At 53.2% G+C, this 27,610-nt stretch overlaps 2 protein-coding genes across 4 annotated transcripts; both read right to left on the reverse strand.

Annotated features, from left to right (window-relative positions):
• Nucleotides 1-2,370: 2,370 nt before the first annotated feature.
• On the reverse strand, nt 2,371-17,825 carry YTHDF2 (YTH N6-methyladenosine RNA binding protein F2). Its single transcript, XM_062601982.1, has 5 exons — nt 17,585-17,825; nt 17,405-17,429; nt 17,217-17,296; nt 11,264-12,841; nt 2,371-3,310 (listed from the first exon to the last, which is right to left on the reverse strand). Exons 1-5 carry the CDS (start codon nt 17,609-17,611, stop codon nt 3,287-3,289), a joined length of 1,734 nt encoding a protein of 577 aa, XP_062457966.1. The 5' UTR covers nt 17,612-17,825; the 3' UTR covers nt 2,371-3,286.
• Nucleotides 17,826-18,344: 519 nt separating this feature from the next.
• GMEB1 (glucocorticoid modulatory element binding protein 1) lies at nt 18,345-27,223 on the reverse strand. Of its 3 annotated transcripts, XM_062601981.1 has the most exons (11): nt 26,645-26,697; nt 25,697-25,779; nt 25,485-25,605; nt 24,710-24,834; nt 24,038-24,141; nt 23,491-23,645; nt 22,736-22,864; nt 22,275-22,412; nt 21,374-21,496; nt 19,609-20,279; nt 18,345-19,339 (listed from the first exon to the last, which is right to left on the reverse strand). In XM_062601981.1, the coding sequence occupies exons 3-11, from the start codon at nt 25,489-25,491 to the stop codon at nt 19,253-19,255; spliced, it is 1,539 nt and encodes a 512-aa protein (XP_062457965.1). In that variant the 5' UTR covers nt 25,492-25,605; nt 25,697-25,779; nt 26,645-26,697; the 3' UTR covers nt 18,345-19,252. The 3 variants fall into 3 exon arrangements, with proteins under 3 accessions (XP_062457965.1, XP_062457962.1, XP_062457963.1); XM_062601978.1 differs by lacking the exon at nt 25,485-25,605 and having other exon boundaries at nt 26,645-27,223; XM_062601979.1 differs by lacking the exon at nt 25,485-25,605 and having other exon boundaries at nt 18,345-20,279; nt 26,645-27,222.
• Nucleotides 27,224-27,610: the final 387 nt, after the last annotated feature.

Genomic DNA, 27,610 nt, shown 5'->3' on the forward strand with positions numbered 1-27,610 from the left:
CACAGCATCGCGTGGAACATCATCACCCTCCCTGGCCCCGGAAAAACATGGGGGGAGAAGATGCTTTACCTCAGCCCCATTGACCCCTAGTAATGCAGCTGTATCTGGAGTAAGGGGAAAGGCAGAGCGAGCAGCTCGAGAGCTGTTTCCACTCCCATCTGCATTGGCACAATCTGGGTTTCCTGTCGTGGGTTTTGGTGCTTTTCAAACCTGAAGTGGTGTTTCCTTTGCTCTGCAGGTCTCTCCCCCCGGATAGGGAATGCCTGAGCATCCCCCTCCCCAGCCTGCCTGTTTGGGATGGGATCCGAGCACCCTCATGGGAATCCCCACTGGCAGTGCTCAACCCCAATAGACATCGGAGAATCCAACATCACCCCCTCCTGTACCCCAGGGAGGGGAATATAAGCCATGGATGAGGTACATCACCCCAAACAGATCCCCATTGGGCTTCTCCATCCTTTGCCCCAGCTCTTCCTCCGTCCCTTGACTCCAGCAGCTGGGATTTAGATCTATATAGAAAAGCTTTGGAACCCCCCATCCCATCCCATCCCATCCCATCCCATCCCATCCCATCCCATCCCATCCCATCCCATCCCATCCCATCCCATCCCATCCCATCCCATCGAACCCCACCATGCGTGCCCATGACCTCTTCCCCTTGGATGAGGAGGATGCTGGATGCGCTGCTGAAGGCCAGTGTCCCTTTTCCCCGCAGCACATGGATGTGTGTGTATGTATGTGAGCCAGGTGGCTCTGTACATGTACACCTGTGTACGTATGTGAGCTGCAGGCCCCTCTGCACACATGTATGTGTACGTATGTACATGCATGTACGCGCGGGCCGTACGCAAGTACCGTAAGTACCACAAGCGCCGCATGGGCGCGCTGCCTGACTCCCTGCTGCCCCCTGGCGGCTGGGAGCGGGCGCGGCGCGGCACTGACCCCTGGCGGCAGAGCGCGGCACTGCAGCCATCACTGGGGACCCCAACCCCACGGACCCCTCCGGACCCGCAGCATCCCCCACCACGCTTCAGAGCATCATCTCCTGTTCCTCTGCCCCATGGAGCCTTCCAGGCCCTCCTGGCACCGGAGGCACCAGGTCCAGGACCTGCCTTCAGACGTGATGGGGTGGGAAGGGGGAACACAGAGGACATTAATGAGCTTCAGAATCCCAGCCTGGTTTGGGTTGGAAGGGACCTTACAGCTCACCCAGAGCCACGGGCAGGGACACCCTCCACTAGAGCAGCTTGCTCCAAGCACCACTCAATCTGGCCTTGAACACTGCCAGGGATGGGGCACATCTGACCCAAGTATCTGGTAACGCTCATGGCTATGAGTGACGTACAAAACTACCTCTTTTTGTCTCCCCTCTCCAGTTCGGGGTGAAACAGGGTGGGTTTTCACACTACATTTTCCTCTTCCTCTCATATCTCTTTTGGGCTGCTGCTTCAAGACCAAAATGAGGAACAAACTGCGCGACCAACCTGTCAGAAAAGCCCTCTCTGGCTTTTCCTGATCCTCCCAAAAGACAACTCATTGGATTCAATCCAGTCCAAGAGCCTCCAGCATCACAAAGCACCAGGTCTTGCCTTCCCACTGAAATCCATGAGGACAGCAGTGAGGAATCTGGGTTTTTGGCCAGCTGGGAGGCCAAAGAGAGGCCAAAGCTGTAGGAGAATTGAGGACAGAAAGAACCAAGCACAGTTGTGAGGACATAGAGGGGGTGAGTATTCCTGGTGGGAAGCCAGGCTCACCAAGAGGCTCCAGCCCCTGCCTGCTCCCAGAGATGAGTTAATAGCCAAGATACTGTTAATGCAGCAGGATTTTCCTCCTTGTGATTTCTTGACCATCAGCAATTTTCCACAGGGAGCTTATCTGGGATACAAATGGGTCTCTGATTCACACACTTGGAAGGAGCCAGATAATCCAATACCTAAACAGGTGATAAGAAACCTGTAGAGGGGCTTTAAACAAGGGACACAGGGACAGGCCAAGGGGAATGGCTTTAACCTGCCCGAGGGGAGACTGAGATGAGCTCTTAGGCAGAAGCTCTTCCCTGTGAGGGTGCTGAGGCGCTGGCACAGGGTGCCCAGAGAAGCTGTGGCTGCCCCATCCCTGGCAGTGTTCAAGGGCAGGTTGGACACAGGGGCTTGGAGCAAGCTGCTCTAGTGGAAGGGGTCCCTGCCCATGGCAGGGGTTGGAGCTGGAGGAAATTTAAGGTCCCTTCCAACCCAACCCAACGATTCTAATCCACAACTTCCCCAGGCTATGGGAACTTGAGGGAATTAAGAGTGCCCTGAACATGCAGAGGGGATAGAGAAGGCACTGCCCTGGGGCAAGGAGTGCTGGGAAGGCAGGAGCAGACACCAGTGATGCTCAACAGGATCTCACGTTTATTATTGAGAAGTGATTAATGGTGAAAAGAAAGGCAATGCCCATTCCTCAGCGGCTCAACAAGAAACTGAAGGAACAGATTCACTACACAGTTTACAAGAGTTGTTCTTTTCGTGTGTGTTCAAAATTCATCTTCCTGTAACCAAAACATGTTTTTACCACTGGTCTCAGCTTCCAAAACTCAAAGTAATCCAGACTCCCATCTGTATAATGCACAAGAACATCGCTGAGGACTCCTAGGGCTTGACTTTGGAGTAACAAAGGAGAAAATGAACCACCTTTAAGACACAACCTTGTGGACAACTGATCTTCCATTCTTCTTAGGCCAACCCCCCGACTTCCTCCTTGGATTCCTCCTCTTCCAGGCCATGGGATGGGGGGAGAGGGGGGGAAGAAAGAACCAACGTTATTCCACTTGCAGCGATGGATGTTCCAAGTGGTGTCCCAAGTGCAAATGGCAGAACGAGGGGAAGGAGGCATAAAGGGGTGGAAAGGAAGCGTTGGGGCTTAAAAATGAGAGGAAACCAAAAGGCAGATGCCACTTGTGGGCCTCAAAAACCCCAAAAGAACATAGGAAAAAGACAAAACCCAAAGCGGCTGCTGGGAAATCACAACCAAAGCCAAAAAAAAGGGACAGGTTTTTACCTCTACTCTACCTAGAAGGGATTTTTTTTTGTCCTTTTTGTGGTTTTTAAGTCCTATGTCTGGTGAAATTCCAATCCTTTTTCCTTTGCAACTGAAAGATTGGAAAAGGTCTCTTTGAAGTCAATGAAATTAAGACAAACCAAAGAAGTCCTAATTCTCTCTGGGCTGTTTTGCTCATTCTTTCTCTCGGGGGCAGGTAGCTGGGATGCAATCTCTGCTGCAGTCTCTGGGGGGAGGCAATGGCCATTTACTTCACCCGGCCTTGGCGTTCCTGCGAAAGGGAAGAAGAGGACGTTAGACGAGAGCAGTTGGAATTCCCTCTTTGCACCCAGCATCGTTGTGACACATGGATCTGGATCCTAACCCTGACCCACACCACCAAAGCCATGGAATCATGGGATGGTTTGGGTTGGAGAGGACCAAAAAGCTCCACGGGCAGGGATACTTTCTACTAGAGCAGGTTGCTCCAAGCCCAATCCAACCTGCCCTTGAGCACTGCCAGGGATGGAGCACCCTTCTCTGGAGAAAGAGGATGTTTCTATGCAGAGGAGGTTCCTTCCACCCCCTTGGTAGCCATCTCCATCTCTCCGGATGAACCTTTGCCCCAGGAGGCAGCACAGCACCACATACACCCAGGAAGGGCTGTGACATCCTTTTGTGCCAAGGACCATGTGCTGGTCTCTTCTGGTTTAACAGAGTGGCTTTGCACACAAGTGTGTCCACATTACCCCAAAGGCTCCAGAGATGCTGCCAGCTTGCATTCCAAGGGCCATTTTCAGCTGAATCAACACCACCTTCCCCAGGCCCAAGAGATGCCAAGCCCATCCCACCTCCACAGCAAAGCAACACAGGAGGTGCCCCTGGCAGAGTGAGATGTGGGCTCTCCCTTCTGCCCCTCAGAAGGAACACCGATGGAGCTCAGAGCCGTTGTCTCAGGTCAGGATGCTGCCCCATGTCACGTTAACCTGGTGGGCAGAGGCACCTTCCCTTCCAGAAGCATGCAGGTCACTCAAAGGAACAGTGTCCTCTGGCACTGCTAAACCCAGGGAGAGCTCATCTCCAGCTTCCATCCTGGGCTAACAGCATGGATAGCTGTGTACTGCTAGAAACCAAGCCAAGAAGGTTGTTAAGAATAGATGCCTTGCATCCAGCTCGAAGGACGGATGCTCATCCATGCCAGGCTTCAGCTCCAGCCTCTGCATGAGCCCTGCATGATACCATGTACAGATGGGCAGCTTCTGAGGAGAGAGGTAGATGAAAGCACACATCTCTTCAAGAATATGTGCCCCGCATAGAAGGGAATGAAGTTGACTTTTCTCCACTAAGTCTGCTCAAATCTGTTGCCCAAATCACTGCACAAGAGCAAAACCAAAGTGCAAAGGTGGAAGCAAAGCTGGTCTTGAGCATGAAGCTAAAAAAGAAGGATGGAAACCAGAAGGAAGGTGCCAAGTCCTGCTCCTCCCCTGCTGCCTGGCTCAGTCCCTTGCGTTCAGCAAGGCCAGATGGCAACGTGACCCATTCCTGCTGCGAGAAGCCCCAACTGCCTCTGTCTTCCCAAGGAAAATATGGGATAAGCTGCAGCCAGGTTCAACCACCCCCTTTCTGACCATGTCCTGGTGTCCTGGGCTGGCTGCAGATGGTGGCTGAGGGTCCTACTGTGCACATCACCCCATAGCTGAGCAGATGGACCCCGATTACTCACTTCTGGCTGGAAAAGTAAAGGCATCACCTTCAGAAGAAGTTAGAGCAGATGGCCCCATGCTAAAGAGGGGACCACAGTGAACATCTTCACTTCAGGGTGGATCATAGCCCAGTTTTTAATCAACCCAGTATGCTGTTTAGAACCTCCTGCTCTTCAAGCTTGCCCCATAACTATTGCTCCCTTCCATCACGGCTGCAAACAGCATCCTCAGGAGCTTGCTGTCTCCTGCATGGAAACAGAGGTAGCCAGGGCCTGAAGGACTTTCACACTCGCTCATCTCCCCAGCCCAACTGCCACAGGTCCCGTGAGGACATCCTGGTCCCTGGGCTGTTAGGGAGTATCAAGTGAGCACCCAAATCACAGCAAAGAAGCAAACAGCTCTACAAGAACACACAGCAAAGGTCAGTGATGCTGTAAACATGCATCCTTCCTGGCTCATAGAATGGTTTGGGTTGGAAGGGATCTTAAAGCTCACCCAGCTCCAATCCCAGCCACGGGCAGGGACCCCTTCCACGAGAGCAGCTTGCTCCAAGCCCCTGTGTCCAACCTGGCCTTGAGCACTGCCAGGGATGGGGCAGCCACAGCTTCTCTGGGCACCCTGTGCCAGCGCCTCAGCACCCTCACAATGGAAGAACTCCTAAGAGCTCGTCTCAATCTCCTCCCTTTCAGCCTGAAGCCATTATACTCATTGCTCTGAAATCATGGGCTGTGGGATGACAGAACCTACAGCTCCACGACAGCCCAGGAGAGGGCAGAGCAGCATCTGCATGCACACATCGGGCTTTGCCCTGGTATCTAGTCCCTGGAGAGCAAAGAGATGCCATCAGGAAGTGGTTTTGACTTCATTTTCATTACACCTGAGCCACGTCTTACTGATCCACATGGGAGACTGATCCACTGGGAAACAGCTCAGACTGCTTCCATCTATCACAGCTCTCCTGCCACTCACCATCGCAGTCCCCGGGCTGTGGCAATGTCCCGTGCCCAGTCCTCATCACTGCAGCCGAAGGAGGTGGTGGCAAAGACAGACGAGAGGTTGAGTTTTCTCCTTACGCTGCCAACAGCAGAAGGCCCATAAGGTTGGGCCCAGAAAGATGACAAGAGGTGATAAATCTGTTCTGAGGCTCTTACCTTGGTTATCAACCAACACTGAACCTCAGCACCTCTTGGGCAAAGGTAAGGATCTCATTGCCACGCTCCAGAGGGGGAAATAGGTGCTTATCATCAAAGGGAGGGTCTGGAGAAGAACCAAGAGCTGTGCAGCAGATCAACTTGGTTTATTTGAACCTGTCTGACCAGCCAAAGACATCCATAGGGCCAGGAAACAACCTCAGCTTCAAAGTGAGAGGGTCCTAAAGCAAAAGGCATCACTCCCCCACAGAGGAACAGCATGAGATCACGTCACTGGAGTCCAGTCTGTGCTCCCAGCATCATTCCCCAAAGAGCTGAGGCAGCCAGCAAGCAAATCCTGGCCTCAAGACACGTGCACACACTCTTGCTCATCACAGCCTTTGCTCAACAGCCCCACTTGCCCACGATATGGTATTTGGCTGTTGGAATTCTCCCAAAGCCACTGCCTGTCACACACAGCATGTGTGTTTGCAATGCAGCAAAGCAGCACAGATTTCCATGTGCCCACGTCTCCAAGGCCTCAGAGATGCGGAGCCAGAGCAGCCCATTGCCTCAGCTGTGCCCAGACACAGCACAAGTGATGGATGCACAAGTGAAGGATAGTGCATCCCTTTCTGTGTTCATCACAAAGAGCCTCAAGTCCTCACTTGGGATTTGTAACCCCAACCTGAGGTGTTCCTGTTGTCAGCCTTCAAAAGCCAGCAGAGTTAAGGGAGGAAAGCTCCATTCCTGCCTGTCTCACCTAGGAAAGGGGATGAAAATCAGAGTGATGTGGTTATGCTCAGACACCTTCATCCTGCCTCCCAGCCACGTAACAGAGCTCATCCCCAACAATGAAGGCAGGAGATACACACATAAAAGTGACTTTGGTAGAGCAGGAAATACCTTTTGGTTTAAGAAGCAAAACCAACTGGGAGGAAAGCCCAACATCTAGAGACCCCCCAAGGGGCCAACTCGCATCCCTGATCCAAGCACTTGATCACATGAAGAAACACGTATAATCACCCTCCTATAGAGAGAACCATGTCCCACAGGGCAAAACTCAGGCAGGGAACAGGAATCTTTCATGCTGCAACAAACACACATACACCCAATACTGCATTTCCTGAGAGGACAAGAGGAGATGGATTTGCCTGAGTCATCAGCTTGCATAAGGCCAATACTGTGAGAGCCTGGATGACTGTGCATCCATACAAGCAGGGTGGCACTGCTCTGTGGCAGGAGGCCAGCACTTGGTGCCACAAGGCACTGGTTCATGACCCAAAAGCCAGAAGATGGTACAGCCAGGCACAACCAAAACCATCCAGGCAAACGAGGGGACTCTACTAACTGCAGTGAAAATGCCTGCAGGGCACAGAACAAGCAGCTTGCTAAATGAGTACCTGTCACATAATACTTCACATGAGACAGAAGAGAAGCAAGCATCTTCTTTCAGCTAAAAACAGTTGCAAACCCTCCACCCAGAGGCAGTTTTAACCAGAGAAGAACAATGTCTTAAAGAGAGACATTAATCTGAAGTCACAGAATGGTTTGGGTTGGAAGGGACCTTAAAGCTCATCCAGTCCCAAGGGCAGGGACCCCTTCCACTGGAGCAGCTTGCTCCAAGCCCCTGTGTCCAACCTGGCCTTGAACACTGCCAGGGATTGGGCAGCCACAGCTTCTCTGTACCAGGGCCTCAGCACCCTCAGCATGAAGGCAATTAACATATCCAGAAGGATCAGCTCAGGGTACTCCCAGCTGGAGCTGAACTCACCCAGCCAAGGTGAAGATGACCTGGCTGAGAAGGGACACCAAGTGTTGCCCACACCAAATGAGTAAGGAATCAGTTCTTAAGGCCAGGATGTGACATAAACTTCTCCTGCTTAACCAAAGCTAGAACACAACCAAAACCACACAAGGATGCTGTAAAGGGCTTTGGAGTGCTGGCTTAAAACTGTCATAAGCATAAAGACGTCCTTCTGTCAAACAGGCTGTACCAAACTCCAAGGAGCAGCTTGTTTTCTGTTGCCTCTATTGCTGGGCAAATCCATGAGCATGGACTCAGATGCAGAGTATTTAAAAGGCCTGGAAAGAAACGGAAAGGAACTGTATGCATGGTGGTGGAGGGTATCTGAAGCAAGGGAATTGTGTCTGGGTGCATCCATCAAACTGCACTGTGGGCAAGATCTGGAGCAGGAAAAGGTAAATCGCCTTGGTTGGGAGCATGGAATGAAAGGAGCTGGGAGTGCAAGTAGAATTCCTCTGCTGTCACAGGAAACACTTGGCTTTGCCTGGATGTGCAATGTTCAGGAAGCCAGCCTTATAGGCAGAACCACTGGCCTGGTGGATATGGTAAAGCCAAAGCAAAGGCAGCACTAACCAGGATGACCATAACAGCAGAAGACAGCGTCAGCATATCCTGCAGGGAACAGTGCAGGGAATATGCTCTCCCCTCCCCTCTGAGGTTACAAATGAGGAAGAAAAGAAATAAAGAGCCTTGCAAAACACCCCCCAAAGCATTCATTCTTTACAGCAAGTGGGAAATAGTCTGACACCTCCAAACAGGCTCCTAAAACACCACTTACTGTGCCCTTAAGTTCTCTTTCCTACGGGGAGCAGTGACATTTGCCACTATGAATACTCCCCTTCAAGCAGCAGATGGTGGCAGCACAGACACAAAGCAGCTCCTGTTTGGGAACAGCAGCTCCAATCTGGGAATCCAGTCTTTCCTGGGATACCCCAGCATGGAAACACCCACAACCCCCTCCCCATCTTGCACAGCTCATCCTGATTCAAGTCCCACTGCAGAATGGCTTGAATCAAGGGCAAACTTGAGAGCAGAGTGCTCCAAGCCGAGAAGGGACAGAGCAGGGCTGGTCTTCATGGGATACGCTTCCCAAAATGCCTTGAAGCTACAAGGAGCCAAGTATCCCAACCCATGGCAGAACGAATCTCCATTAACTTCCTTTAGAGTTCACATGTATTGCTTTTCCACAAGACACAAGCTGTGAACCTTGCACGTGAAAGCAGACCCCGATCCAAAATGGTCACTGCACCATTCCCAGAAATCCCAGAGCATTACTGTGGGCTGGGGGTGGTGGTGGCAGTTATTCTGGGTTTCTTAAAGAGCAAGCCATTCTTACAGGGAACAAGGGGGTGATGTGATCTACCAGGAAAGCTGCTGTTACGGGTTTCAAGGAGTCTTAACCTGCTCCAGGTAGGATCACACTGAGAGTGCTTCAGCATTTGGGAGCAGGAGAACACCCAACTTTTTTAAACACTGGATGAGCAGAGCAGAGAGATCCATCTCCAAACAGATTGAGAGCAGCCTCGGAGGCCAGGATGCACAGAGGCAACAGCAAAGGATGAGCAAGAGCATGAGTTCAGTGTTTTCCACCCTGACCTGTCCATTTCAGCTCCAAGGAATGAGGAACATGAACACCCTGTCACCAAAGCCTGGTGGCAGAGACAAGAGCTGGTAGCAGTGGTAGCACCTGGCTGACCCAAATGCTCCAAGGGAGATACTGCAACCAAGTGAGTATATGGCCAATAGCACACACCAAGGGGTTATGTACCAGACCCCCCCTTGCCTGGGGATTCCAGAGATGGATGACTAAGTTTCCTTCCAAAGAACACTGCTGCTGCACTGTGCCACACTGGAATCCATATCACTTAGATCACTCAGCAGGCACTGAATGCCCATCATTCTGCCCCCGAGATGCTAGCACATCCCCAAGAGACACTGAAGGAGAAGGACCCTTTAAAATGCAACAGGAAAGTAGATAAAGATGGTTTGCAGTGCTAAGACAATCGCTAAGCCATGGTTTCAATATCCCACTGATGTTCAGGTAACACAACTTGCAAAGGCAGCAGCTTTCCAGTAGAAGAAACCATTGATCTGTCCACTTTCTACCTCCCCACTCTGCTGCTCTTCCTTCTGCTGACTACCTGATGCCATTTACCCAGGATTAACTCCATCCATCCATCCATCCATCCATCCATCCATCCATCCATCCATCCATCCATCCGCAATATTATCTCTTCCATTCTCCCACTATGCCAAGGTCTGCCTAAAGTCAGACCTGGAGCATATGAGAAGTCCTGCTTCCTAAGACGTACTGCACACAACTACATCTCTGATGGCATTCCAAACCTTAGTAAAAGGGATATCACCACTTGAGGACAGGCTGGATACCAAAGTGGAACAATTTAGGGATGTGAAGGCATACAAAATATCTAGGTTCTCACAAAAAGCAAGTTGACAGCCTGCAATGGATTGCTTCCTCCCTTACATCCTTGCTTCAAGTGCTGCAAGTGGCAGGGGACTGGGTACAGAATGGGATCACCTCAGTGTATGGGCAAACCAGCAGAAAGCTGTGCTCTGGGTTACAATGAAGGGACCTTAAAACTCACCCAGCTCCAACCCCTGCCACGGGCAGGGACCCCTTCCACTAGAGCAGCTTGCTCCAAGCCCCTGTGTCCAACCTGGCCTTGAGCACTGCCAGGGATGGGGCAGCCACAGCTTCTCTGTTCAACCCATGGAAGGAAGAATTCCTTCCTAAGATGCCATCTCCATCTCCCCTCTGGAAGGTTAAAGCCATTCCCCCTTGTCCTGTCCCTGTATCCCTTGCTCAAAGTCCCTCTCCAGTTTTCTTATCGTGCCTTTAGGTATTGCTAATGTTCATTTTAATGACTGTTTTGATCAAATACAAGCCAGATCTCAATGATGGGGAGGTTCAGCAGGAGGGGACCAACGCCAGTAAGACTCATGTCAAGTAGCAATCCTCCTGTTGATGAAGCAATGACAGCAGGCTTGGAGCTGATGGTCAAGCCAGCGCTGCTGCAGGCTTCAGACCCAGCCAAGCTCTGCCAGGAGGAGCAGAATGACCACTGGCACTCACCAGAGAGAAGAGAAGCAGTCACAGACCTGAGCTGCAGTGAGGGAAATGTAGGCTGGGCATTAGACAAAGCCTTCAAGAGGATGGGTAATGAAGCATAGGAATAGATTGCCTGGGGAGGAACAGGAACTGTGCTCCAAGTGGTGGGAAGCATCTGTGACACTGCCTCAACAGTGAGTAGGGGATGGATTAAGTGGCTGTTTCCTAACAACTCCCCAATACCCTCCCCCCCCCAAATCTACTTCAAACTGTTCCCATCCAGGAGCTGACAACAGCACAGGAATACAGCGTGTGTGGATTCCAGCACTAAGGAGATTTAGAGCAACCAAAGGGCAGTGGATTGCAGGCAGGACCTGGGCAAGCCTCCTCACACTGCTCTGCCCTAGCGCCCATTCCCACCCCGAAGGTTGGGGTGGCAGTTTTCTATGAGGCACAGGGATGCCCACCAAGCCTGTGGACAAGCCCCTGCCTTTACAAGCCTGGGTCGAGGCCGGAGACAGACACACAAAGTTACCTTCTTAACATTTTCCTCCTCCTCCTGGCGTTTCTCATAGTGTGAGAAGTCATCGAAGATGGAGGTGGTGTGCTTGTAGGTGGCAATGATTTTCAACACCTGCTTAGCCTTTTCCAGAGGCACCTCCTGAGTGTCCCTGGAGTTGGTCACTGGTTTGTTCTCGTTGTTCTCTAGGCGGATGTGCCGCAGTTGGCTGTTGGGAACGTCCTTCACAAAAATCCACCTGACATCAAAGCGTCCCTTCCACTTGTCCTGGGACCACACCCCCGCACACGTGTTGTAGTCCACAGCAGATTTCATCTCTGCTACTCCGCAGAAGTGACCGCTACCGTTGACACTGAAGAGTAAGTACACGGGGCCCTTCCCATTGAGGGAGCGATAGGCAGCATCCAGTCTCTTGTTGCCGTGCTCCGTGCTGCACCAGATGTTGTATTTAATGGAGCGGTGGATATCGTCCTCCGAGTAACTCTTAATGATGAAAACCCGGCCGTGTTTCGGGTTCCAGTCAAAATCCTTGGGGTTGTAGTTGTTGATGGACCTCAACTTCTCCAAAACGGGGTGAGGTTCCGAAGGAGCAGAACCAGCCGTGGCCTGAGCCTGCCCCACACCGTTCCCATCCACCCCGTTCTGACCAAAGCCGCTGCCCCGGTTCCGAGGGGCAACCCAGCGGGTGGGCTGAGCCGCCGGCACCGGCACCGCCAGCTGAGGCTGCGGCACGGGGAGGGGCTGGGGCTGCTGCCCACTGCAGGCCGGTGCCACTGGGGGGCTGGGGGTGATCTGCTGCCCCCCAGGCTGGGGGGAGGCCTGGGCTGGCTGCTGAGCCATGTTCGGCACTAAGGCTTGTGCCGGGGCTTTTGCCACCGAGCCTTTGTTATCCCAAGTCCCAATATCCATGTTATGTTTTATTGGAGGCGGTGGGAGGCTTGTGCCAGCAATGCCGTTCTTGGTCTTCAGCTTGGGCTGCTGCTTAGCTGGTTTGCTGGCGATGTCAGCCCAGGAGGTTGGCTTTGGAGGAGCGATAGTAGCCGGAGGCAAAGCACTGGATGCCACGATATTACTGGCGATAGATCCACTCCCAACAGCAGAGCCGACGACTTTGGGAACGCTGCTGGTGACGTCAGTGCTGCCCAGTTTCAGAGCTGCCATCCCCTGGTCGATGGTGTTCATGCCAGGGGCCTTGTTGAGAGGCTCATTAGCAAAAGCTGACTGCCCATCAATCATGGCCCCCCCCAGCGAGCTCGGGGCATAGGCGTAATTGCTGCTATAGCCAGAGCTTTGAGTGGATTGTCCCTGAGAACTGTTATTCCCCCAAGCGGAAAAGTCAATCCCACTTGGAAAGAAGTTAAAGCCGTGCTGCCCAAGAAAGGGAGTGCTGCCAAGAGCCCCTGGCTGCCCAAACATAGCATCTGGGAGGAAGTGGGGCTCCCCATTGCTCAGCTGTCCGTAGGAGGTTAGGTAGGGCATGGGTGGATCACCCCCTGTAGACCAGGCAGCTTCGCCTAAGGAGTAGGAGAATCCGATGGAAGGACTGTAGTAGTTTGGTAAGTAGGAATCTGACATTGCAGTGTAGGCATTATTCTGGAAAGGAAAAAGAAACATCATACAGCAAGCGATAAGCACTGAATGGTGAGAATTGAGTTGAAGAAACGTGAATAAAAATCAGCTTGGACTTTTTGTGCCCCACCTCTCCCTACCTTAGCGCCCAGCCTTGAAGTACCTCCTGTGTTAGAAGTGCTCTACAAACTGTTTCATTGCCCCAAAAGCTTATACACAAAGGCTCAGCAAACTTCCCAGTGCTGAGATGGGATTGCTCTGTGCTCCTGGCTCCATGATCTTACAGGTCTTTTCCAACCTAAATGATTCAACGTGGGATATGGACACAGAGCTCAAGCAATAAACCCAGTTTCTTATCTTCTACTTCTTGTAGCTGCTACTAAAGAGGGCTTTGCTTGCCCATGCAGCTTACTTACCAGCCCTACTCTGGTGTTTGAGGGAAGGTTTGGGACAAGGATGCAGATACAAGTGGAATATGGAGGGAAAAGGTGCAGTAGGAGCATGCTGCCAAAGCAAGGATTGTGCCTAATAACTGGTGACCAATGAATACAGCATTACCCCCACTCTTTAAAGTTTCAGAGCTCCCAATAACCCAAGAACTTGCAAACAAACAGGGATTTCAACAGACTGCTCCAGTGCTGCAGGCACAAACACCTGGGAATGGGGAGGAATCAGTAGGGTTTCACTAGGAAGACAGTGACAACAGCAGCACAAGCATGCAGGCTTCAGATCCAGAGAGTGAAGGGAAAAGAGGTGCTCCATGCCTCAATCTCCTTTTTAACACCCAAACAGCCTAGAGGTTAGGAAACCAAATGCCTCATTTTACAATGAGGGAGCTCTCAGCCATCACAAAGATTTGCTTCCATGAAACTTATGTGTCATGGGTTTCCCTCCGGGGAGCACTCAGAGCCATGCTAATGGCCATTCCCATCCCAGAACTTGGAGCCGGGAGCAGCCAGCTCAGTGCAGAGGAGATGAGAGGCAGGTTCGGCTCCCAGTTAGAAGCTCAGCTCACAGCAGGCACTGCTCCAGTTCTGAGTCATGCTTTCACATGTCAAGCACAGCTCCTTGTCCTGTCGCTACAGTCCCTGATGAAAAGCCCCTCTCCAGCATCCTTGTACCCCCCTTCAGACACTGGAAGCTGCTATGAGATCTCCACGCAGCTTCTCTTCTCCAGGCTGAACAGTCCCAATGTTCTCAGCCTGTCTCCACACGGGAGGTGCTCCAGGCCCTGCTCATCCTCGTGGCCTCCTCTGGACTTGCTTCAACAGCTCCATGTCCTTCTGATGCTGAGGACACCAGAACTGCACACAGCGCTCCAAGTAGGGTCTCACAAGAGCAAAGGGAAATGAAGGGCACGCAACTGGTTTGGGGCTAACCCAGTCCTCACTTCACAACAATGAATAGGAATTATTTCATGTGGTCAGAGACAAGGTTGGTCTGGTCACAAAACACCAAAAAGATTTCTATGGTACCTGAATGCACCAAAACTCTAGAGAGACTCTCTCCACATCTTCCATTCTCTCAAAAAAGGGGTTCCAAAAGCAAGTTAACAGCAAACTCCATCTGATCAGGAGCACAACTTTACTAAGCAAGGATCTCAGACCTGTTAAACCCAAACTAATGGCCAATCTTTAGGGCTCAATCTATCCAAAAGCACAACTACTGACCCTGACCCATGTAACAAGCAAAGTCTCTTCATAAGACAACTCCTCAATTCAAGGCCAGGTTGGAGCAAGCTGCTCTAGTGAAAGGTGTCCCTGCCCATGGAATGGGGTTGGAGTTGGATGAGCTTTAAGGTCCCTTCCAACACAAACCAGGCTGGGATTCTACGGTTCAATAAGAGTAACAATATACTCCCCTGGAAATTAGCTTTAATGACCACAGACACATTGGCCCATAGCTAAACCCCAAGGCCACCAGGCAGAGTAGCTGTTTCCTCTCCACAGGCTTCTCCCTCAAACCTTATCAGTGTCAGAGTAAGCTCTCTCCCCTTGTTAGGAAAGGTTTAGAGGTGACAGGTTTAACTTCATGAGGTGCTTTAACACAGCATTCATCAAGTTACTACTTGTACAGTGCTCACCAGTGAGGCTCAGCTAAGGATGGAGCAGTGATATTAACCAAGAGCAGTGTCAGGTCACTTAAATCTCCTTAACCCACCTGAAATCAGGCTCCTGCTGCTCATTACCTGACTAGCTACACCCTGCTATGGGACACCCCACCTCACTCTGCTGCCCTGCAACTGAAGGTTACTCTTCAGCATGACAATAAAGCCACCCTCTCCAATGGCTAAGACTCTTCAGACAGTTATTTCCTCAAATCCCCTGTTCCTCGCCACCTCAGGCCAGAAGCAGACTCCTTGTTGCTGCTGAGCTTGCACTTAGTATCTGAGCTGCCAAATACACAGTAACTTCATTCCCCAGTAACAGTCACACCTGGGACAGCAGCTCCAGCCTGGAAACTTCAAAAAGTTGTTACCCTCCTGCTTCTGTGAGAGCAGCTTCTGGAGCTGCTGCTGTTACTCTGTGGCACTGGGCTGCACTGTGCTCCTTTCTCAGAGCTCCAGCTGTAACAGCCTTTCCCATCTCCAGAAAAAGCCCTCTCCAGACTGACCCTGGGGTTTTCTCTGCTATTATCCTGAGTGTCAAAACACAGATGAGAGCCAACAGAGCATGGCAAGAATCCTGCACTGGTTTGGGTTGAAAGGACCTTAAAGCTCATTCAATTCCAAGGGCAGGGACACCTTCCACTGGAGCAGCTTGCTCCAAGCCCCTGTGTCCAACCTGGCCTTGAACACTGCCAAGGATGGGGCAGCCACAGCTTCTCTGGGCACCCTGTGCCAGCACCTCAGCACCCTCACAGGGAAGAGCTTGAGATAAAGGCACCCTAAAGCTCCTTTCACTGTTCACATGATGGTTTAACCTCGCTCCTGCTGTATTCCTAGAGCAGCTCCTCTGTGGGTCATGCTCCCATAATCTCCCATGTTTTAAATCATGTTTTTACCACTGTGACACAAGCAAAAGAGAAAATGAACCTTCACAAGTTCTTCATCATCCATACAAAATATGGCAAAACACTTTGTTTCCAACACTGTTATCACCTCCATTCTCTTTAGGAGACTGAACGTGGCAGGAAATACATCTCCACATGCAGAAGGAAGCTGGAATGGCAAAACCCCACCATGAAATAACAGCTACTGGGGAAGCAGTTGCTTTGACTGACGGTTTGAGAAAGTGACCACACTCTCCCACCTTATTCAGGTGAACTTAAGCTTTTCCATTGAGGGAGCTGAATTCAGGGAGTTATCTGAATGAATCCTGAAGATTGTGAAGAACTGAGAGGTTCTTAAAGACTCTGGAGGCTCATTTCTTCAGCACAAAAGAGGGAAAACCCTTGTTGAACAGCTCCTTTTGACTAATCCCAAGTGGAGAGGGAAGCGAAGCCAAAGGGAATGAAATATCTCCACCACTTGCTTGTCCCATCTTATCAGCTGAACTCCATCTGCTCTGGGTCACTCTCCAATGTTCAGTGAGAGAAACAAGCAAAGCTCAGTTAACAGCAGAGCTGATCTTGATCCAAAGTGAGAGGAAAAGGAGCTGCAAGTGCTTTTCAGGAGCTGTTCTAACTAAAAGGCCTCAAGAAGACCATTATCCCACGTAGGGTTTTGGTGTCAAACAAGAGAAGACCCTTTTGGTCCACCTGGAGAGAGAACCTTGACCACATCCTCCCAAAGCCCCTGCAGCACAAGTGCAGTGCAGGAAGTGATTCTGCAACAGGGGTTGTGCATGAGCTCACACAGTGCAAAGACGCAGAAGGCAGCAAGGAACTGGGCTAAAACTGAAAGAGCATAAAGAGCAAGAACCAAAACACAGGAGGGAACCAAGGCCACACCAGCAGGACTGAAAGAGCAGCTTCAAGGCAGTTACACCAAAGAAAGGAGCTGAACACTCCCTGCACCCTCAAACAGCTGCTAAAACCTTTATCACTCACCCACCACAACCAAGTGCTTTCTGCATGGAGAAATGCATGGATAAAGCAGCACAGCGTGGTCAAGAAGCTGCCAGCCATCCATGGAGATAGGGAAACACAAGGATGCCAACCAAACACAGGTAAAAGGCAGCATATACATGGTCAGAAAACTGCCAAATACCCACAGAGATGGAGAAACACAGCGATGCCAACCAAACACACGCATAAAGCGGCATATACGTGGTCAGGAAGCTGCCAAACACCACATGCAGCCCATAGAGATGGGGAAACACGAGGATACCAACCAAACACACATACAGAGCAGGATACAGATAGTCGGGAAGCTGCCAAACACCAAATACAACCCACGGAGATGGGGAAACGCGGGGATATCAACCCAAGCCGACTCCCAGCGCTCGCTGGTACTCACCGGCCGCGCCTGGGGGCTCAAGTAGGGCTCGAAGTCATCATCATTCAACCCATCCTTCTGGTGCACGGCTCCGTTTTGCACTGGGGACGAGACGCAGCGCGTTAAGGGATGAGCCCAAAGCACTCACACTCACACACACACACACACAACCACCACACACACCCCCCATCGCCTCCCCATGCTCTCACCTTTGCTGCTCTGCCCCTTGGGTCTCTGCAGGGAAGGAGAGAACAGAGAGCGGTGAGTGCCGGCGCACAATGGAGCCGCGGCCCTGAAGGGAAGGGGAAGCGAAGGGAGGGGAAGGCCGCGGCCCTGCGCTAGGCCGCAAAGCCGCGGGCTCGCCTAGCGGGCCCGGCGCGGCTCACTACCTGCTCCAGGAGGCTGCTGGCCGACATGGCTCCGCGGCGGGGCGGGGCGGCGGCGGCTTTGTCCGGGCTCGGTACCGACGGGGCTGGCTTTGAGGCTGGCTTGGGCGGACTCCGCGGCGTGGAACCCCCGCGGCGGGTGTCGACGCTCTAGGCCGCCGCCCGCCCCCTCTCTCGTCTGCTCCAGCCCCAGCCGTGCCTATGGGCCCCGCCGCACGCGCTCCCCAGCACAATGGCGGGAGGGGGGCGGGCGGGGGAGCGGCGCGGTGCATGGCGGGATGGAGGAGGACTTAAGCGAGCGGCGCCCCCTCTGGGCTCTCGGGCGCGCGGGGGGGGGGGGAGGTCGCTCTTAAAGGGCCAGGCGCCCACATTGGCTGCACCCCCCGAAGCCCTGCTCTGTTACACCCCCATAGCACAGGTCCCATCCCCATGCTCAGGGGACCTGGGGACCATGGCATGCCAAAAGGAATATGGAAAGAAGCAAAGCCAAGAGTAGGGAGCAGGGAAGAGCCTGCTGCACGCATGGAATGGCGAAGGGGGGCCCCAGAAGGACCTAGTCCCCCCCTAATCAAAGGAGAAGAATGGGGTGAAGGCAGTTGGATATGGTGGTGGTGGACCCCAAATCCATGAGATCAGCTCCTGCAGATGTCCCTCCACGGGCAGCATCACCCCAAAGCTGCAGGCAGAGGGTCCCCATCCTGCTCTGAGGGGCTGGAGCCGAGCCCCCTTTCACCTACCCCTGCACAAACCACTCAGACCTGGGTCCAGTTTTCCACTTTTCCTTTTTAATCCAAAAAAATAGGCAAACACATCTTCCTTCCATCCTCCCCCCTCCCCCGCCTATGGTGTGTTCTTTAATAGTTCCAGGCAAGCAGCTCCCCCTCCTTCAGCCTTCCCATACCTCTTTCCCCTCTTCCCACCATGGCAGAACCCAAAGAGACCCCGGACTCAGGGCAAAATCCACCTAAAGCAGAGGGAAAACCCCGTTATTCCAGCCCTGTGCTGGTTCTAATCCTGCACAGGGATTATAGGAAGGAAAAGAAAGGAATAAGCCCAAATGAAACCCACCCAACAAGTAGCGACAAGCACGGAGCAGCCCCAGCACACAGTGCAAATGGGAGCTGTCCCGATCCGGAGCCTAGCATTCCCGGGATAGCGACAGCACAACATGCTTTGTACATCCCATAATGTCCCTGTGGCGTGGAGCAGCGAAGGGAAAAGGGGAATTCGAGGGGTTTAAGCTTGAGTTGATCGATTGAGCCTTGATGCAAAAGGCTGAAGGGATGGTGGGGAGTGGCACCAAGGGAAAGGGATGGGGGGAAAAGTGCTGTGGGACTGGGATCCAGGGAGCCAGACAGAAGGTCCTGGGGCTTTGCATTGGGGAAATGTGGACAAGGATCATGGACTAATGATGGGAAAGAGCAAACAAATCCAAACCAATGGAGCTATAAATGCAACCTGTGTGGAGGGGAGGGTGAGGACAGTGACAGCAGAACCACTGCCTCCCCCCCAGAGCATGGATAATAACATTAACAATAATATAATAATAATAATAACAATAAAAAATTCCCAGTTGAGGTGAGAGTGATGAGTCCGAGAGAATCCCCTTCCCAGGGGGAAAACTCCAAATGAGGTACCTGGTCCACCCCAAAGCTGTGTCCCCTTCCACAGTCACACCAAGGCTTGGTGACCCTCCGGGCCCAGTGTCCAGTTCCTCCCGGCTGGGCTGGTGAGCACGGATCCAGTCTCTCCAGGACCCTGCAAACAGGGGGTGTTGTTCAGTGCTCCACAGAGCCAAGTCTCCTGTGTTCCTCCAGCTTTTTGTGTGTTTAAACCCCCCCAGATTAGAGCTATCTCTATTCTATACAGGACAATGAAACAGCCGTGGAAACAAATGGGGTGGCTGGAAAAGATGCTCCACCAAAAAAAGCTTCAAATGAAACCAAATTCCCCAACTCTTTCCCCAGACTGAAGCTCGTTTTCCCCCACTTTTAGTCCTCCAAGACCACAATCTCCACGTTATGAACCTGGTGCTGATGCTCCTCCCCATCTCCCACCACTTTCTCCTCAGTCCTCAGCTCCGTCTCCAGGATCACCGCTTTCCCCTCCGCCTCCTCTGCATCGCCTTCGGGATCGGGCGCCGGGTCAATCTCTATGATGGTCTGCCCATCATCCGAGGTGCCCTCCACGGCTTGGATGGTGGAGGTGAGCCCGGACTCCATGGCCACCAGCTCCACGGGGTTCACCACGGTGGCCACGTTGGCCAGGGCCCCGCTGTCCTGCATGGCCGCCGAGCTGAGCAGCGCCAGGCTGGAGGACGGGTGGAGGGTGACGGTGTCGGAGGAGCTGGTCTTGGAGGAGGACACCACGGTGGCGTAGCGGAAGAGCTGGGAGCCGGAAGGCAAGGTGTGAACAGTCACCGGGCTGGAGCCTTGGCTGATGGTGGCCACCGGGATGTTCCCGACGGAGAACTGCTGTCCGACGGGCGCGATGGCGATGGGCGAGATGACGGTGAACTGGGGCTGCTGGATAGGGGTGGAAGGGCTGAGGACGGTGGCAGAGGCCGGGCGCTGCAAGCGGGGTCTCTTAGGGGGCTTGGGAGCGCTGACGGGCATTAGCACCACGTTCTGGATGGTTTGGGACTTCGCCTTCTGGTCCTTGGCCAGTTTCTTCTGCTCTTCCAGCTGCCGCTCCAGGTCTGCAGAGAGAACACAACCAAGCATCAAACCCCCTGTTTGTGACCAGAGGGCTCCTACTCATCTCAATGCTTCACTCAAATCAAACTGCACCAAAGGAAAAGGTGACCAGATTCTCCTGAGCTGCTTTTGCAGCTGATAGGGAAGAAGCAGTCATAGAATCATAGAATGGTTAGGGTTGGAAAGGAGCTTAAAATCATCCAGTTCCAACCCCTGCCATGGACAGGGACACCTCACACTAAACCAGGTCACCCAAAGCTCTGTCCAACCTGGCCTTGAACACTGCCAGGATGGAGCATTCACAGCTTCCTTGGGCAACCCATTCCAGTGCCTCAGCACCCTCACAGTAAAGAACTTCCTCCTTAGATCTAACCTGAACTTCCCCTGTTTGAGTTTGAACCCATAATGCCCTGTGTCGGTTGTCTCCCTCTCCTGGGTATTTCTGCTCCCCCAAGCCAGACAAGGGAGTGAGGGTAGGAAGCAGCAGGAACTGCTTCCCAAGCTTGGCTGGATGCCCTTCCCAGGCTCCAGGCACTGGGGACAGGGAACAGGACTGTCTGCATCAGAAACCATCTCCCTCAACCCCTGTGTGTGTGAACACAGGGAGTCAGGAGTAACCCGGTCACCTCAGTTATCCAGGGCAGTAGGGGACTGGGACATCCCAGATAAGAACAGGTCCTACAGGACACGGTGAGCAGCTCTGGGGAATCCAGGTCAGGTCACTGGCTTCAGCTCAGGGGAAGCTGTGCAGGACACACGATAGCTCCATGCCAAGGTGAGCAGGCAGCTCAGCACCCAGAGCAGCTCAGAGCTTCAGCGCCCATTGCCTGATGCTGGTGGCATCTGACTCGCACCCTCAGCACCCTGCCTGGCACCACAGACTTTGGGCTGTCAAATCCCTCAAGCAACTGCTCACTGTGAGGTAAGGGAGAGGGGAAATTCCACTTGAGCCCTAGGATGGAAAGGGATCAGGATAGGTTTGTTTCAGGGCAGCATGTGTTGAAAAGAACCCAACTATGGTTCATTTAGGGGGTATATGGAAGGAAATCAGCTCCCCAGAGCAGCAGCAGGGGGAGAAGCCTTTCCCAGGCTGTACCTGCCAGAGTGTAAAGAAACTGCTCCTCTCCTTGCTCTGTCTGGTTTTTCCTGTTGTCCAGAACCTTCTTGACCGTGTCCATCAGGCCAAACGTGTGGGCAACGTTGTTCAGGACTGCAGCATCTGCAAGGGAAGCACATGGGATGAGTGTCGGGTCCCACAAGAAATGCTTGCATCACACCAAAACCCTGCTGCTGCTTCACATACAACTCTCTCTGCTCTTGCACAAGAGCTGGCTGGCAAAGGCAGACCCAGCTCCCTCATCCCTCTGACATCCCAGGCCTCAATAACCCCATTCCCATGTTAAAGACCCAGAGATGTGTCACCCAAGCAGCTCAAAACTGCTGCAAATGAAAGCACTAGTCGCAATCCCAGAGATACACACGAGCTCTCCACCTCCAAACCATCCCCCATGCACTGACACCAGCTTCACTGACAGCTCTGCAGAGTTTCTATTCGAATCTACTGACTTCAATCACTCCCAGCTCCAAAAAGCTCCCCCTGACATAAAGATGTGCCAGATGTTAGCCAAAGCTAACTTAGGAAACACATCAAATAACCCTGCCTAAAATGAAGGCTGGGGCTTTGTGGACGTTCTCCCAGCAAGAGGTGCCCAAAGCCTGAGCTCATAGGGGTTGAACTGGAGTAGGGAACTGAGCTGAGTTCAAAATAACCCTAAAAAGAGGAGTTATTTTTAAGCCAGATCACTTCCGTCCTCTGGTTCAGCCCCAAAACCAGGTTCTCTGCCACAAGTGAGGGGGCAGGACCTGTTGTAGCCTGCACTGAGAAGTGCACAGAGAAGTGTTGGGACAGCTCTGGTCCAAGGGATGGACCCCTCTCACTTCAGCTTTTGCCTGCAGCTGCCCCAGGGCAGAGGCAGAGGCTGTGGCTCACCACCTACCTGTCATCTGGAAAGGAGACTGACCCAGCCTCTGCTGGACACCTCTTAGGACTTCTTCTATCTCCTTCTGGATGTTGCACACAACCTCTTCCATCAGCCCCACATCAGCTATTCCTTTCCAGAACATCAGAGTGTCCTCTGGCACAAGGAGAGGAGGGAAAAAGAAGTCAAACATAAACAAGCACTTGGTGGTTTCCCCCACTTACCATTCAGGCAAGAGTGAGTTTGCAAGACAAGCTCTAATTTGGCCATTGGGGTGGATATGTCATGCCACCCCCCCCCCCCAAAATGAGTCCAATCCTGCCTGCAGCAGTGAGGAGATGCAGTTGGGAAACACTGGGACAAGCCAAGGGGCTGGGAGACAGCTCTGGCATTGCCTCAACTCTCCTTATTGTCAGGATTTCAGCTTCTTACAGGCCAGAAGAGGGGAAGGAAACAGCTGAGAAGCAGCCTGAGCTCACCCGAGATCTCGTCCGTGTCCTTTTTCATGCCTTCCTCAGTGGCCATGGTCACAGCAGCTGTCAGAGCTGAGTTCCACTCGATGCCCTCCTCCATGCTCTCCTCTGACAGCGCAATCTGGGTGATGCTCCCTGACAGAGAGGAGATATCAGCTCCCTCTGCAGCCCCTGCGGGGCCAGCCCTGAGCCCTGCTTTATTTTCCACCCCCCTCAGATGACAGAGTCAGGGGCTGAGCTCTTTATAGAAGGGAAACAGAGCTGACTGTATCCTGTTTCTAGGTCAAACCTGGGACTAAGTCAATGTGCAGTCACTTTAGGGTTTCACCATGGTGCTTTCCAGGAGGCTCTCCTTAGCCTACGGATGACTTTGCCACCTCACTCACCCAGGGCCTTACAGAGCTGTACCTTGCCCAGCTGAATGATGTGGTATAGCTGGGAGTAGTTCTTCCCCCTTAACCTCAGCAAAGAGATCACTTTCTGCTCAGAATCACAGGATTCACTGGGGATTTGCAGTTGGAATCATGGAATCCCAGACTGGTTTTTGTTGGAAGGGACCTTAAATCTCATCCAGTTCCAGCCCCCTGCCACGGGCAGGGACACCTTCCACTAGAGCAGCTTGCTCCAAGCCCCTGTGTCCATCCTGGCCTTGAGCACTGCCAGGGATGGTGTGACTGGTGTGGGGGTTGAACCTGATTTGATGAGTCCAAGGAGGAAGAGGAGTGCCAGGGACACTGCCATGGCACTGAGTGGTCTCCTACCATCAGCTGATGTAGGGGTCTGCACCACGCTCTGCTGCCCCGGCACTGGTGCTCTGGCGCTGCTGATGAGGAGATCGAACTTGGTGCTTCTGCAAGTGTTGGTGCACACTTTGTCGTGCTGGTAGAAGTCAATCTGCCCTGAGTCCATCATCTTCCTGTGCAGGGAGGGGGGAAGAGGCCCAAGCTCAGCTCAAATCTCAGACTAAAGGGAGTATTCCACGTAGGAATGCTACGGAGGCCATGAGAAGGATGGAGAATGGGAGACTCTCTGCACACAAAGTAGTGCAGAGCTTTCAAATGGCAAATACAAGCCATCCCCAGCTTCATAGACAGGGTTCCAGCCCTGTTTTACCCCTCACAGGTCCCCCAGGTAAGGGTGGTTCTGTGCAGGGGGAGGAATGGTGGCCTTGAACCACAGACCAAGGCTCTCTGCAGGCACCAGCCAAGTAATGTGAGGCTCCAGGAGAGCTCCTGATGCAGACAAGTGCTGCTCAGGACCTGCAGCGATGGAAGCAGAGCTGGACACAGTGCTCAGCAAATGAAATACCTCAGCATGATGCCTCCGAGGCGGATGGCTCTCTTCCAGTCCTTCAGGGTGGACTTCCCAGCCAGGTGGACAAAGTGCTTTGGGCTGATCAGTTGGTCATTGAACTGCCAAGGAGACAAGCAAAGAGGGTAACATCACTTTGCAAGTGTGGAATGGAGCACCCAGCACAGCCACCCACAAGTCACCTAACCCCCAACTTCCACCCAGGAAGAGGAGCTGCTTCTCACATCCCTCCTAGCTCCCACCCCCTTGCCGCTGCAATGCTTCTAACTCCAGACTGGATCTGGAACCATCGGCACTGGAACCACACAGCTCTACCTCAGAACAGCCCTGAAGGCTTTCCTAGGGAGCACGAACCAAATCATCTCCTTCTGGGAATATGGACATCGGAGATCACTAAGGGAGACTCCTGTTCCACCAAACAGCCCAGCAACATCTGCCTGGCACAGGCATTCACTCAGCTGTCCGGTCCTGCTCCAGGAACTAAGAGAGCTCCTGTTGCGCCTCCGCAGCTCCCACTGGGGATTCAGCCTTGGCTGTTCTATCAGCACTCAGAACCCCGCACACTGCAAAGCCACTCAGTTCCAAGGTAGGGCTCACAAGGAAGTCCTGCAGAGCTCAAGCCTCCGGAGCTTGAGAGCAGCGAAGGAACCCACTGCAAAGCTCCCTCACCTTCACACACTTGACATTAATCCCTGGGCAGACAAACTTCTTCCAGAGCAGGATGGCTTTGCTCTCCCCGCACGTGATGGGGTAGGCGATCTCAATCTCCTCGTTCGCCTCGATGCTGCTGGGGTCTAAGGGAGGAGGAAGGGGGGAAAATGAAAGTATCCACCCAAGAGGATCCAGTCCCATGAGGTGAGAGCTGAAAGCTCACAGGATGCACTCAAGGAACCAAAAGAAGGGCAGATCCTTGGTCAGGATCAGTCCTCTCTTGGTCTTCTCCAATCACTAACAGCAACTGGCATGTGCTTTTTCATCTAGCACCACTCCAAAGGCAGCTCATCTATCAGGACAAGGGGAGATGTGTCAGGGAGAACAGTCCTTGTGGAAACAAAATGCTCTCAAATGGGAAGCTCAGACTTCTCTGGTCTCTCTTTAGCAGCAGGAACAGCTACTTCCTGCTAATACATTCTCTTCACACGCTGAAAGACTCACACCCCACACAGGAAGCAGAAGAGTAGCCAAGATCTAGTGACAGCACCTAATACCAGGAGCCTTTTCCCACTCACTCCCCGGGATAGCAGGGAGCACTTGGAGCCAGTGAGCTCAGCTCTTCCAAACATCCAACCCCAAGTGCCAGGCTGCTCCTTCAGCACAGAGCCAGCAAGCAGAGCGTGATGCTGCACTCAGTGCAGACACAACCACCATCCTCCTCACCAGCATTCCTGCCTGCCAGCAGCCAGAGTGAAATCTCGGCTCCCCTGGACCCCCTGGGAGCCCTTACCATTCATTGCAGGAGAGCCAGGAGCTCACTTCCAGGACTTTGAGACCATGCAGTAACAGCAGACTCTTATTCCAGGCTATGCCCAGACCCTGCACCCACATCCATGCCTGGGAAACAGCATCTGCAGGGGCAGAGCCAGAAGGAAGCCCGACGAACTGGAGCCACCAGCCCTGCAGAGGAGGGGATTCTGCCCATGCCAAGCAGGAACTCACCGATCCCTTCTTCTAGCTTGTGGATGGTGTGGGTTTCGACAGCCACCACGGCGGCACTGGCCTCGGAACTCTCCTGGTAAATCCTGTTGGGAAAGCAGGGATCCAGGAACAAACGATGGATTCAGCGTTACAGCACGGGGCTACACATTCCTGCCATTTCTTCCTTGCCTGTGCTCCAGGGAGGTGGATTATGTTTGATCCACTTCCACAGTGAGAATCCCAAGGCCTCAGACAGGCAGAGGTGTTCCCAGCCCTGGCATTCCACCCTCCCCACTGCCAGTGCCAGGAAGCAGCTCTGCAGTGGTGCTTCCTGGTGCCTTCTCCTCCCATTCTGGACACAGGCAGGAGGAAGCAGAGCAGAATGTCCCAGGATTTCTTCTCCCAGCCCTGTGTGACACTGCAGCACTGGTGGGCATGCAGTGAAGAGTTGCTGCCATGCCTACATGTGGCTGTTATCCAACTGGAGCATCAAACGTACATCACGACTGCTACGAGCCTGGTGGCAGCTGCTTCTCTGCAGCAGCAGCCCAGCTACCCCCGAATTCCCTCCAACATCCTGGTTTTGTTGTATTTGAGAGGATTATCTTTGGGAATGCTGCCATGGATGCATATATGGGTCTGGATATACATCCAGCAGCTGCAGTGTGGCAAAACCCCATCTTGGGCTGGAGAGGGAAGAGGGAGAGCAGGAGGATGCATGGCCAGAGCAGCACCACCAGCACCTCTCTGCTTCCCTGCTTCTACAAGTGCTTCCACATTATCCCCACAGGACAACTGCAGTGCTCAGAGGCCCCGTGGCAACGACACACACCAAAGCCTTTGGGGTCTTTCTCCCTGCACAAAACCAACACAGACCTGGAAACCACAGCACCGGTGGGTTCCCCCGGCACAGAATTCCACCGGGATCCCCCTGATCCCACCCCGCACCTCCCAGAAGAGCCGACTCACCCTTGCTGCACCGGCTGGAGCTGCAGGATCACCTGGGTTTTGGTATCCTCCGGGTTCTCCCCTTCGTTGCCGTCACTTGGTACAACCACCACATCACCCACAGGGACGCTCACTTCGGCATTCGCCATCTCTCACATGAAGGCTGTGGTGCTGCAAGGGGGGGGCAAAGCAGAGGCTGTGTGCGTGTGGGGAGAGGGATATGGTCCATGAATCCACGGAGAGCACCGGGCATTGTGGATCCAGCACCTCGTGTGCTGGGATTCCTCCTCCCCATCACCATGGGGATGTCCAACAGAGAGAGGCAGAGCCCCTATCCCCATCCCACCCGCACAGTGGGGTTGGAGAGAGCACCACGTGCTTCCCAAGGTGGGATCAAACCGCCCATGGGATGCTCTGATCATTCACTGCCCCACAGGGGAGCCGCTATTGCCTTGGATCCAACCGCCCTTGAGATGCTCTGATCCCTCACTACTGGGATCAGCCCAAGGCAGATGCTCTGCCCCCAAGGTGGGATCCTTGGATCCAACCATCCTTGGGATGCTCCAATCCCTCACTACCGGGATCAGCCCAGTGCTGGTGCTCTGCCCCAAGGTGGAATCCTTGGATCCAACCATCCTTGGGATGCTCCAATCCCTCACTACCGGGATCAGCCCAGTGCTGGTGCTCTGCCCCAAGGTGGAATCCTTGGATTTAACCATCCTTGGGATGCTCCAATCCCTCACTACCGGGATCAGGCCAGTGCTGGTCCTCTGCCCCCAAGGCGGGCTCCTTGGATCCAACCGCCCTTGGGATGCTCCGATCCTTCACTGCCCCACAGGGGAGCCGCTATTGCCTTGGATCCAGCCACCCTTGGGATGCTCCGATCCCTCGCTACCGGGATCAGCCCAGGGCGGATGCTCTGCCCCCACACTGGAATCCTTGGATCCAGCCTCCCCCCGCTGCCGGGACCAGCCCGGAGCTGCCGCT

This window comes from Pezoporus occidentalis, unplaced genomic scaffold, assembly GCF_034315485.1.
Source record: "Pezoporus occidentalis ecotype Australia unplaced genomic scaffold, CSIRO_AGI_Poc_V1 ctg737, whole genome shotgun sequence".
Classification (NCBI taxonomy): domain Eukaryota; kingdom Metazoa; phylum Chordata; class Aves; order Psittaciformes; family Psittacidae; genus Pezoporus; species Pezoporus occidentalis.

Bases quoted from the DNA above. Each gene is read 5' to 3' on its own strand.
- YTHDF2 (XM_062601982.1), bottom strand. From the start codon at position 17,611: ATGTCGGCCAGCAGCCTCCTGGAGCAG. The intron at 17,297-17,404 runs GTGAGAGCATGG...TCTCGTCCCCAG, and splicing joins CAAGGGGCAGAGCAGCAAAG to TGCAAAACGGAGCCGTGCAC. The intron at 12,842-17,216 runs GTGAGTACCAGC...TTTCCTTTCCAG, and splicing joins TGAGCCCCCAGGCGCGGCCG to AATAATGCCTACACTGCAAT.
- GMEB1 (XM_062601978.1), bottom strand. From the start codon at position 26,772: ATGGCGAATGCCGAAGTGAGCGTCCCTGTGGGTGATGTGGTGGTTGTA. The intron at 23,646-24,037 runs GTATTTCATTTG...CTCCCTGCACAG, and splicing joins CTCGGAGGCATCATGCTGAG to GAAGATGATGGACTCAGGGC. The intron at 20,280-21,373 runs GTACAGCCTGGG...TTCTCTCTGCAG, and splicing joins GTTTCTTTACACTCTGGCAG to ACCTGGAGCGGCAGCTGGAA.